The sequence below is a fragment of the Vitis vinifera genome, chromosome 13 (assembly GCF_030704535.1).
Source record: "Vitis vinifera cultivar Pinot Noir 40024 chromosome 13, ASM3070453v1".
NCBI classification, from domain to species: Eukaryota; Viridiplantae; Streptophyta; class Magnoliopsida; order Vitales; family Vitaceae; genus Vitis; species Vitis vinifera.
In genome coordinates, this window is record NC_081817.1 from 8,723,438 (window position 1) to 8,736,068 (window position 12,631).

At 30.6% G+C, this 12,631-nt stretch overlaps 2 protein-coding genes across 2 annotated transcripts; both read right to left on the minus strand.

The window, feature by feature from the left end:
• Positions 1-1,095: 1,095 nt before the first annotated feature.
• On the minus strand, positions 1,096-1,845 carry LOC104881184 (putative B3 domain-containing protein At3g24850). The gene has a single exon (XM_010660442.1). It carries the CDS (start codon positions 1,843-1,845, stop codon positions 1,096-1,098), a length of 750 nt encoding a protein of 249 aa, XP_010658744.1.
• A 4,977-nt stretch (positions 1,846-6,822) lies between these two features.
• LOC109123654 (uncharacterized) lies at positions 6,823-7,677 on the minus strand. Its single transcript, XM_019224051.1, has 2 exons — positions 7,285-7,677; positions 6,823-7,167 (listed from the first exon to the last, which is right to left on the minus strand). Exons 1-2 carry the CDS (start codon positions 7,675-7,677, stop codon positions 6,823-6,825), a joined length of 738 nt encoding a protein of 245 aa, XP_019079596.1.
• Between the last annotated feature and the right edge of the window lie 4,954 nt (positions 7,678-12,631).

A 12,631-nucleotide genomic window follows, 5' to 3' on the forward strand; every position in this document is an offset into this window, starting at 1 on the left:
TATAATGTTGCATTGAGAAGCCAGATGAACTAGGTAGGCATTAGAACCCTTTTCCAAATACAAATCCTGAAGTCAATACATATGAGACTGATTGGGGACATGTAAATGATTTGCTTCTAGCCAAAAGTAATAGATGTGTTCAAGCCCAGATATTCATCAAAGATTTTACTACAAGCACACCCCAATAAAACTTTTTCCAGATGTAATTCAGACCAACAAGAAGCTCAGTGGTTATTGCCTCTGTTCTTTCCTGATTTGTAAAGTAAAGAGTTTGTACTAAAAGCACATTTCTCTTTGAAATTAACTTTGCTTTTGGATCTAGGTAGTTACAATTGTTCAGTTTTCCCATAAAAGATTCTTTTGCAGTGGGATATTAAGTTTCTGTGGCCTTTTTTCAATACTTCCAAGTAAGGAATTTCCAAATACTATTCAATGATCATCAATTAAACCACTATATATCTTAATGATTTTGTTAGGACCCTTCCCTTTCTTTTGAGTTCTCTGCAGAGGTCTTTAGATTACAATAAAACTCATTAGTTTTATTTATTTTAATAAAATAGAAAATATCTGATAGGAGATAAAATAAAACAATGATAAACTATTAGAATGAATCGATAAAAGGATTCACTTCAATATGTAGCTATTCAAGGAAAAAAAAAACTAGTCAAGAAAAATGTCTGCAAACAAACAAGATCTTATGCCTTGGCAAATAGGAATGGATCTTAGGCAACCCTAGGATTTCTAAATGTACACCTACTTACACATCTAAAATGTGATTCAGGCTTTAGGAAACGGTAAACTAGGAGCAGTAGAAATTGTTGGTTTTATTTATTCTCAATTCTTTATACAAAAATCACCTAAGATTGACCGTGCTTAGAATTGAATTATTTCACCTAAACTGGAAAAATCCTTCTTTATATTTAATAAAAGATTTACATATGGACTGTTCTTATACAAACTTTTGTCCTGTCCTAGTAGTCAAATTCCCAATTAGACAACTTTAAAATTGACCCAGTATGAACATATCTGGTAATTGCATAGAGACGCAATTTGCAATAGTAAATACACTTACTTTGCATGTCCCTGATATCCATATCAACTATCCAGGATGCCCCTTAATGAACGATTCCTAGGATCATCTTGTAGTCTTCTCTTTACAAGAGTGAAACCCAACTTGGACTTGATTCGAAAATACCAGAGCTGCACCGTTTCATCTTCACTCATGCTATTCCTCCATACAACCGAATTCCAATTAGTCACCAACACATACATTGAGCTAGAATTTTCGGAAGCTTTCTTCATGTCCCACTTCCTCAAGCTGATGGTTTCCCGATGAAGGGAGGGCTCAATCAACATCACTTCCATATCTGCACATTTTTTTCCGTTTCTTCCTGAGTTCAACCTCTCACTCTCTTCAGGTGTGAGGAAACTTTTTTGGATCTGGTTTACGGGTATGGACAGACGGTTGTGACCGGTACTCACATCAATCTTGAAAAGAGGTTTCTCGATTACAAACATGACATCAGAACCCCCCAAAGCCTTGATCTGATTCCTGAGAATGACAGGGAGCTCTGGTGTTGCATGGGGAGACGGAAACCTTGCCTTATCCATTATCTTCTTCATCCTTCGCTTCTTTTTCTCCTGAACACACCCGCCCTCATCATCATCATGGCACCATGGGGCTCGCTTCTTGATCCTGATCGATTCTTGCGGACACTGATCACCGTCATCTTCAAATTTGTCGATCGTTTCTTGAAGAGCCTGATCGCCTTCATCTTCAAATTTGTTGGTCGTTTCTTCGAGAACCTGGTCGTGTTTCTTCTCATCTTTTACAACAAAATCCATTGTAGCTCTTCGATCACAGAATGCGCAAACTATATAGCTTCAGTGGTTTCTTGGTCTTCTTGGGATGGCAAGATGATGACCTAGAGAGAAGTCTTTCAATTTGGAAAGTTACAAGTGGTTTCTTGTTCTTGTTGGTATGGCAGGAGAGAGCTTATATATAGATAAAGTCCCTAGGAGACGAGTCTTTCAATTTGGAAAGTTACTAAATCCTAATCAAATACTACAACCTCCCTATATTTTCGGAAACTTGGATCGACCATTGGCCTCCAAATTCTATTTCTTTTAGTGTTTAAACAAGTCCAATTATCTCCTTTTTTTTTCTTTGTCTTTTTTTTGTTTGTTAAGAACAACAAAAATTAGAACTTACCAAACATGTTGAATTGAAAAACTTTTATGTTTCTCATTTTTAAAATTATTGTAAATGGAAGAGCATCCAATGCCACCTCATAAGTCTTTTTTAAAATGTATTAAAAATTTATCATTACCCCAAAATTTAAAAATTTTAAATAATTATAAAAGCATAATAATTCCTACATTTTATTTAGAATCTACTATTTTTAAAAGGCAATATACAGATCTTTAAAAATTCAAGGAAAAATAAAGAAGAAATCTGGAAGAAAAGAAAATGTTAAAATAAAATAAAAATTGATTTAAATTTCAAAAAAATTGAATTATCCTCCCCAAATTTTTTATTTTTTGAAAACATTTATACAATTTGTTATGAACTACACTCTTTTGATTATTTATTTATTTATTTAAATGTGAAATTTATTGTAACCTAGTATTTATTTGGAATCTTTAAATATCAATTTTCCTTATAATTTCCTATTGGAATATTTCCTTCAAATTATTAAAATTTTTAGAATGAAATGTATAGTTGAGTAAGAAGTCAAATGATTAATGATAGTCTTGATAATATTTAATGGAAATAATAAATGATGATAAGATCAAAATATAAAGGATAATAGAAGTACAAATATGTAATTTCCACCTACTGCCTACTTCCAAACCTGCATGCAAAGGATAAGGCTTTGTTTGAAACATGACAACTTTTGAAACTTCCAGGTGATATTTGATACATTGGAATAAGAATGACTATGTTGTTTCCATTTCCATGTCCCCTTGAATATGAATAAATTTGGTGATTCTATTTTTTTTTGTATATGCTAAGAATGTAAGGTTGGAATAATATTTTGTTTTCATTTCAATATTAAGTAAAATTAGAAATGAAAATAAAAATAAATAAATTGATAATAATATGTGTACTTATAGTTTAAAATAATTTTTTATTTTATTTTTTAAAAGAAAAATTCTCACACTCTTTAAAATATCTTTTTATTTTCATTTAAAAAAATCCTTGAGAGTTTTTTTTGTTAAATGATAAAAACCTATTTGGGTGTGTGGTTAAAAAAAAAAATTGATTTTAAAATTTTAAACCATTGTTTAGTTGTTTTCTAGAAGCAATTTTTAAAAACAAAGTAAAATAGAGAATTGTTCTTCCAATTTTTTTTTCACTAAAGAAAATGAATTTCAAATCAAATAAGACTTTGTATTGAATTTATTAATAAGTTTAATAACGGTATAAAATAATTTAAAATTCAAATATATATATATATATATATATAATAAACATAATTAATGCTTTAAATTCTTTAATAAATCTTGTAATTTTAAGAATAATTTGAAATTTAAAAAATTGATTAATTAATTATAGATTAACAAAATAATTCAAAGTGTCATCTTCGTAATTGAGTAATAAATATATGCATATAATGAAAATTTTGACTAATTTATACCTTAAAAATTAGATTTGATTTTTTTAAAATTGATTTAAAATATAATAGTATTAGCTATTATTAATTTTGAATAATTATTCTTTATTTTTGACAAAATAAATTAATTATGTTTTTATAAGATGTCAATATCCATATTTTAATAATATTTATGAAATATATAAAATAGTATTAGAAAATATTAATTTCGAATTGTGATTATTTATTTTTAACAAAATAAATCAATTAATGTTAATATCTATAACATTTATTAAAAATATAATTTATAATTTTATTATATTATTAATTTTCATATTTTATTAAAAACTATTTATTTTTTAATTTATTTGGAATTATAAAATTAATTTTATTTTTAATAAGACATGAATTAAATTAAGGTTATATTACATAAATTGAATTTACAATTTCAAAATTAAAAAAAAAATTAAAAATAACTTATCTAAAAATGTTTTTAGTTGTGTAATTTTTAAAAACTATTTTTAAAAATAGGGACTGTCAAAAGCTAACTTATTAGCCTGACAAAATCTAATAGCACCCCAAAGAAATGGCATTTTTCCTTCCATGGAAATGATGCCTTAATTATCATTCTGTCTCTGTTTCCATTTAAAATGAATACAAAGAGAGGCAGGTGAGGAATAGACCTTCTTTCTCCTTTCTTGCAATAGCATCAGCAGCAGTAGAAATCATCCAAGGTAGAACAAGCTCCACTTGTCTCCAATATGTCAATTCCGGATGAATAACTCAACTCCCCATTCATTAACCAATAAAGGCTTGTCTTCTTCGCGATTGGAGGTTACATCCTGCTGCAATGCACTCTGGATTGACTTCAAGCACAGAATGAGAAACTTTGACGGATAATCCCACCCTTCCCTGGCAGAAGAATCTTACCTTTTTCTGATTTCTCTTCCACATTGTCAAAGGATGGAAGAACCTCTTTCTGCTCATTCTTTATAGTTTTGACATGCATTTTCAGTTCTTGATGATTTACATTTACATGATTCCCATCCAGAGTTCTATTCTTCAGAGCAGTATTGTTCCCATTGCATTTGAATTAATTCTTTTCCCAAATTTTTAAACAAGAAAAATGGAGTTTCGAAATGTACAAGTTTTTCTCTAATTTCCATTATATCTTCAAAATTTACACACGCTTACACATGTAAAATGTGATTCAGGCTTTAGGAATGGTAAATTAGGAGCAATAGAATCAGATCAGTCATGCGAGAATAGCCAGAGAAATGTCAAAAACAATAAACATAGCAATGAGAGCTTAATTGTGCTCACATGCTGGAGCCGAACACTCTGTCCACCACAGCTTCTTGCTAATTTTATTGGTTCATATTGGGCCTGATTTTGTTGTAGAGACCTGGATAGAAACTGTTGGTTTTATTCATTCTTAAGATTGGTCCTGACCTAGTAGCAAATTCCCAAAGGGGTCTCAAGCAAATCTAGCTCCACTATTCTAAGATGAATGAACTGAAGATAGCATTATTGCAGAAACTGACAGGCTGTGTATTTTTAGTTACAGCAAGGGTGAAAAATCTCAAGACTTCAGAAAAGACGCTCAAACCATCTGGAGAGAGTTTCAGCTAGAACAGCTCAAACTCCACACACTTTGTTGTGTCCTTCAAGTCCTTATAATCAAACTTAGCACTCTCCTTTTTCTGCACACTAATTGCAGTGCTACCAATTCCAGCATCACAGAAATTAGGCAATTCCAAGGGTACTGCACTGTGTATTAGAGCCCAATTCAAGCCTTTAAAGGGAGTGTTTCTTCATATCTACCCTTTAAATGTTTCTAACCAATCCTCTGGCTCCTTTACTAACAGCCCCCTGGTCAAATCTCTTGCATGAAAACTAACCATAGGGTTATGTGATACCACACTGGCTAATGTATCTTCATTTCCTGAACCCTTCAAGGTTTTCTTACCATATAAAAATTTTGCACAAAGGATGATCTTGACGGGATTGATACTTTTTAGTACATGATCATTATTCAATCATATTATGCTACCCATTAAAAACCATAGTTTTTCAGTTTCCTCAAATTATTGATAGTATCAACTCCCTACTTCTAAGTGTCTTTGTTCCATATATTTAGACTACCTATGGGCTTTTTCATCTACTATCTAAACCTTATTTTTATAGTATCTTCACACCATTCCCAACTCATAAATCTTAACCTCTATATATCTCCTTTAAATCCTCATTCCATTTCATATGATCCATTTCAGTCTCTCTCTTTATTATTGACAGTTCCCAAAATTGTAAACATAGAAGTAGAGAAAAAAAGGCCACTTTGAGGTATATCTTAGTAACCAACATGAAGCTCAATGGTTATTGCCTCTGTTCTTTCTTGATTTGCAAAGTAAATAGTTTGTACTAGAAGCAAATTTGTCTTTGAAACCAAGTTTTTATTTTTTTGGACCTAGGTAGTTTTACATCTGTTCAGTTTTGTCATAAAAGATTCTCTTTGTAGTAGGATATTAAGTTTCCGTGGCCTTTTTTCAACACTTCCAAGTGAGGAATTTCCAAATCTGTTCAATGTCATCAATTAAATCACTATATATCCTAATGATTTTGTTAGGGACCCTTCCTCTTCTTTTGAGATCTTTGCATAGGTCTATGGATTACACTAGATGGTATGGTAAACATCTAAATGATGCAACGAAATTGACTATGACGAATGCAAATTATTGCTTCTTGCTAATTTTATCGGTTCCAGATGTTGAGCCTGATTCTGTTGCAGTAGAGGACCTCAATAGATATTGTTGGTTTTATTGATCCTCAAGATTGGTCTTGCCCTAGTAGTCAAATTCCCATGTGGACAACTTTAGAATTGACTCTGTATAAACATATCTGGTATTTGCAATTAGTTAATACACTATTAGTAGATAAGCAATATATATAAACAGACACTCTGTTTCTTGGAGTGATATGATAGATAGATAAATGAATTTTTTTAAAAAAATATAAATCATATTATAATTAAAAAATGAAAAATAGCAATAGAGAAAGGGAGATAGAAGGGAATGGCAATGTTTCTATTAACATTCAACCAAAATTAAAATTCTACATTAGCGGGGAAAAAAAAAAGGAAAATCAATTTAGTGACAATTATTATCCAAGGAGATTTATCATCTTCTACTAAATAGTAAATACATCTACCTTGTCCCTAATATCCATATCAGCTATCCAGGGTACCCCTTAATGAACAATTCCTAGGATCATCTTGTAGTCTTCTCTTTACAAGAGCGAAACCCAACTTGGACTTGATTCGAAAAGACCAGAGCTGCACCGTTTCATCTTCCTTCATGTTATTCCTTTCCGTAACCGATTTCCAATTAGTCACCAACACATACATTGAGGTAGAATTTCCGGAAGCTTTCTTCATGTTCCACTTCCTCAGACTGATGGTTTCCCGATGAAGGGAGGGCTTAATCAACATCACTTCCATATCTACACATTTTTTTCCGTTTCCTCCTGAGTTCAACCTCTCGTTCTCTTCAGGTGTGAGGAAACTTTGTCGTATCTGGTTCAAGGGTATGGATAGTCGATTGTGACCGGGACTCACATCAGTCTTGAAGAGAGGCTTCTAGATTACAAAAGTGACATTAGAACCCCCCCCCCCCCCCCCCTCCCCCAGAGCCTTGATCCGATTCCTGAGGATGACAGGGAGCTCTGGTGTTGCATGGAGAGACGGACACCTTGCCCTATCCATCATCTTCTTCATCCTCAGCTTCTTTTTCTCCTGAACACACCCCCCATCACCATCTTCATTGTCGTCATCATCATGGCACCGTGGTGGCCGTTTTTTAATCTTGATCGTTTTTTGAAGACACCGATCACCTCCATCTTCGAATATCTTCATCGTTTCTTCAAGACGCTGATCGTGTTTCTTCTCATCATCATGGCACCGTGGTGGCCGCTTCTTGATCTTGATCGTTTTTTGAAGACACCGATCACCTCCATATTCAAATATCTTCATCGTTTCTTCAAGACGTTGATCGTGTTTCTTCTCATCTTCTACCACATAATCCATTGAAGTGAATGCGCAAACTATATAGCTACGGGGGTTTCTTGATCTTGGTAAAGAAGGAAGTGGTTTCTTGGTCTTCTTGGTATGGCAAGATGATGAGCCAGAGAGAAGTCTTTCAATTTGGAAAGTTACAAGTGGGTTCTTGTTCTTGTTGGTATGGCCAGAAGAGAGCTTATATATAGATGACGACCCTAAGAAACAAGTCTTTCAATTTGGAAAGTTACTAAATCCTAATCAAATCCTACAACCGCCCCATATATTCGGAAACTTGGACTGTTGGCCTCCAAATTCTATTTCTTTTATTGTTTTAAAATTTAAACAAGTCCAATTATCCCCATATGTTTTTTTTTTTCTTTTTGTTAAGAGAAACCAAAATTACAAGTTACCAAACATGTTGAATTGTTTATTATTTTGAAATTACTATATATAGAAGAGCATCCAATGTCATCAAATTCTTTTTTGAAATGTATTAAAAATTTATTTTTCCCTCAAATTTTAAAAATAATAACAAAATATTAATTAATACTATTATACTAAAATATAAAAATAACAAAACTTATCTGATGAAATCTCTCTTCCAAATTCTATTTCTTTTCCTTCTTCAAAAGTGGCGGTGCATTTCTTTCCCTTCTAATGTGAGCTTAGCTTATCATTAGGATATTTTGTCAAACAATATTATGAGATGAGTTTGAGTCATTCTTTAAAGAAATGCTTCTGCATTATACTTTAATGCTTTGATACAACTCTCGAACATAATAAGCACTTCTTATGGTGGGTGGGCACAAGAAGAAATATCTATTGCAATCTTGTTTAACATTTCATCTTTTGCATCTTCTTGCTATTGAATTCCCTTCAAGATGGAAGTGTTGTTTGAGTATTGAATTCTAATTTAGTATGCGAAAATGTGGAGTGGGAATGAACATCTCATTTCTTTCCTCATTCATTCTTATGTTTAGATAACTAAAATACTTATGGGAATAAAATTAAGAATGATTCCAAAGGAAATGAAATCCTTTGTAAGAGGTATTTTGATTCTCTAGAGTAAGTTATTTCAAAATAACTTGCACTAGAGAATGATATTTTGTTTCCATTTTAATGTCAAGTAAAAATGGGAATGAAAATGAAAAAAAAAAAGAAAGAAATAAATTGAGAATAATATCTATAAATATAGTTATATATATATATATATATAAACTCTCACATTCCACATAGTTTAAAATAATTTTTTTTATTTAAAAAATTCCTTTTTTTTTTATAAAAATAAAACCCTATTTGGGTGTGTGATTTAAAAATAAAATTGCTTTTAAAAATTTATACCGCTATTTGGTTGTTATTTTTTAGAAATAATTTTTAAAAATAGTAAAACAGAGAACTATACTCCCGAATTTTTTTTTCACTAAAGAAAATGAATTTCAAATTAAGTGAGCCTTTGTTTTGAATTTATTAATAAGTTAATAATTTAAAAAAATAATTTAAAACTCAATATATATAATGACTATAAAAAATAATAGACATAACTAATACTTTAAATCCTTTAATAAATCTTGAAGTTTTTAAGAATAATTTGAAATTTTAAAAATTGATTAATTAATTATAGATTAATAAAATAATTCAAAATATCATCTCTAATTGAGTGATAAATGTATACATGTAATGAAAAATTTAACCTTAAAAATTTAAATTTGATTTTTTAAATTGATTTAAAATATAATAGTATTAGCCATTATTAATTTTAAATAACTATTCTTCATTAATTTTAACAAAATAAATTAATTATGTTTTTATAAGATGTTAATATCCATATTTTTATAATATTTATAAAATATATAAAATCATATAAAATAGTATTAGAAATTATTAATTTTGGATTATTATTATTATTATTAACAAAATAAATCAATTAATGTTAATATCCATATTTTTAAATATTTATTAAAAATATTATTTATGATTTTATTATATTATTAATATTCATATTTTATAATAAAAACTATTTATTTTTAAATTTAAGAGGTGGTGCACTACAATCTCTACTAGATTGACCAAATGCATGAATCGACTATGGACAAACCTATGACTTGTATCTTCTATGCAACTCTTAATGCACACAAGTCATGTACAATGTAAGAGACATGAGTTGAATGTTCAAATCAATGTCAATACACCAAAATGATAGGAAATAGATAGTTAAGTCTTACTTTATTACAGCATATCTTGCTTTTAGGGGTTCAATCCCAACATAAATGGTATCAGAATCCCCTATTTTGTATCAAAATGCTTCTTCCTTCCTTCTTTCATCTCCTCTTATGCATCTAGGCTTCTCCATTTTGTTTCCATCATTTTTGTTTCGTTAAGTTGCCATGCACTCACATTTGCACCCATTTTATTGTCTCTTTGCTGCATTCTCCACTATATGTAAACATTAGTCCAACAATAAAGGCTAATGTATATTTAAGTTAAAATGGTAGGGTTGAGGTCATCAACGGCTTTGAACCTACAAATAAGACCCTAAGGTGTCATATATTTCCTTTCAATTAGGTCACTTATGACTAAGGCATGTAACAATAGGTATTCTTAAGATAGACACTCTAATATTGTTGGAAATTATGGATTGCTTTGTTTCTCGACCTTAGATCGGATAACAAGCATGCATCTATCCTTAGGTTTCTCTTGATCCAATCAAAGTGGTTATCAAAACCAATAAGATTAATTGATCTAGAGAAAAATAGCTCATACATATGATCTAGATGTTCTTAAATCAATTCTAGTGAAGTTGTCTAAGAAGTCGTAAGTCTTGTTTACCTAGTGTCCTTCTACCTAATCTCTCATCACATGGATCCAAACATGAAAGAGAAGTGTGTGCTTCTCTTTCTTCTTGAGGGTGGTTAGGGTTTTCCTGTAGAAAATCTTTTTTGAAAGAAAAAGTGTCAAAAGTCTTAACCCTAAACCTTTAAGGGGATTTATATAGGGTTCCTTATAAGTTTAAGTGATTGAGCCTAAATTGGGTTGGGGTCACCTAATCCATCCCACTTGGGTCCTAATTAATTAATTAGTGATATTAGGTTTCAATTAATTAATTAATTAGCTCAGTCTAAAAAAATAATTCGTAAGATCTAATGCAACCTTCACTTTTACTAAAACACTCGTATACACACTTATAAATCAAAAACCCAAATCTCTCCAAATTTACATGTTATATATCTCAAACCCATGAGATATCATAGTGTCTATCTTAAGTATACTTGTTGCCACCAACTTCTACCAATAGTGATCAAATCCATAGAGAATATATGATCACCTTAGGGTCTTATTCATATGTCAAAGTCATTGAAGACTTTAGCACTAATTCAGTATCCTTTCATGGTTGAGAGCTCATATAGTATAACAACTTAGTGATATCATAATTACTGATAGTTAATGTTATGACCCACTGTAGATCTTGTCCAATATGTAATCATATACATTAGTACACTCACCATAAGAATCATATCCTGATGACCAAGACTCTTCATCCCTTCAATTAGAAAGTAGTGCACTACAATCTCAATGGATTGCCTAAGTCCATGAGCAAGTTGTGAACCAATCATTTATTTGCAAGAAACTCATGACTTGGATCTGTCATACATCTCCTAATGTACCTAACTCATGTACAATGTAGAAGGTGCCAGGCTTAAATGCTAAGAGAGTATAATACTTGAATAGGATAGAAGAAACTAGGAAATTGGAATCATATCATTAAATAATAAATATTACATCATGTCATACTTTTAAATGTTCTATCCTAACAGTGTAATCATATACACTAATGCAATCATCATGAAAAACTTATTTTAATGACCATAACAAGTCATCCTTCTAATTAGAAGGTAGTATAATACAATTTCCAATAAATTACCTAAATCCATGAACCAGTTATTAACAACTCATCAACTTGCAAGAAATCTATAATTTTGATATTCTGTATAGCTCCTAATGCACCTAAGTCATGTGCAATGCAATTGATGTAGACCCAAATGCTTAAATAAATATTAATGCAAATATAGATGAAATAGTGAAAATAAAAATCATAGTATATATATTAATGAAATCTTATTTAGTTACATTATATCATGTTTTTAAGGGTTATATCCCAACACTTTGCATTATTTAATTGCTTAAACCTTTGGTTTTGTCCCTCAAAGGCACTAAGATGGTTCTCATATGTCTTTTTAGTTTCAATAAGCTCCAAAACATTCCACATGGAAATAAAAGTCTCCTACCTTCCCTTTAACTTAAAAGTATTTCTTACATTTTGTAAGAATATTTTGTAATATAAGTCACCTACATAAAAAAATGTGAGGAGGTTGGAAACACATTCTATAGTTCATTCATAAGAGCAGGTTCCCTCTCCCCATCAATGACAAGTACTCTTGGAAAGAAGTCTTCATGCATCAAATTTCTCAAATTTTGTAGACTCATATGTACTTATCCTCTTTTTCACCCCCAAGATATGTAAAGGCAATATCAAATATCTTATCCATTGATGTTATACCAACTATCTCATGCAAAAGCATTCAATACCTATTCATCTTGTAGGCAAAATCCATGATCAACAGCATCGAAAAGGTTAACAACAAATAAATGGATATTGACTAACATTAAGTTTATAATATAGTCATTTTGTTCATCCCTTCTATGTCATTCGATGTAGCTCAACTCCATTAATTTATGCATCAATTGTTGCATTTATGACCTCTCACCATATTCATTTACTTTATGTTTATAATTTGCATTATATATTATCCCAATGTGCTACAATTGAGTTCATTCCTCTCCTTTAAACTATTTATTATCTTCTTTGGCTTAATGTCACTCTTTAGTATTTTTATTAAGATACTCATTTCTTCTTAATTTAAATGATTAGCACAAGAATATCCTTTAAGATATTGTGCTTTAGCGTAATTATGTCTTCCACATT

Coding starts and splice junctions, on each gene's coding strand:
- LOC104881184 (XM_010660442.1), bottom strand. CDS start 1,845: ATGGATTTTGTTGTAAAAGATGAGAAGAAACACGACCAGGTTCTCGAA.
- LOC109123654 (XM_019224051.1), bottom strand. CDS start 7,677: ATGGATTATGTGGTAGAAGATGAGAAGAAACACGATCAACGTCTTGAA. Junction 7,168..7,284: donor TCCTCAGGAATCGGATCAAG/GCTCTGGGGGAG, acceptor CCCTTGAACCAG/ATACGACAAAGTTTCCTCAC.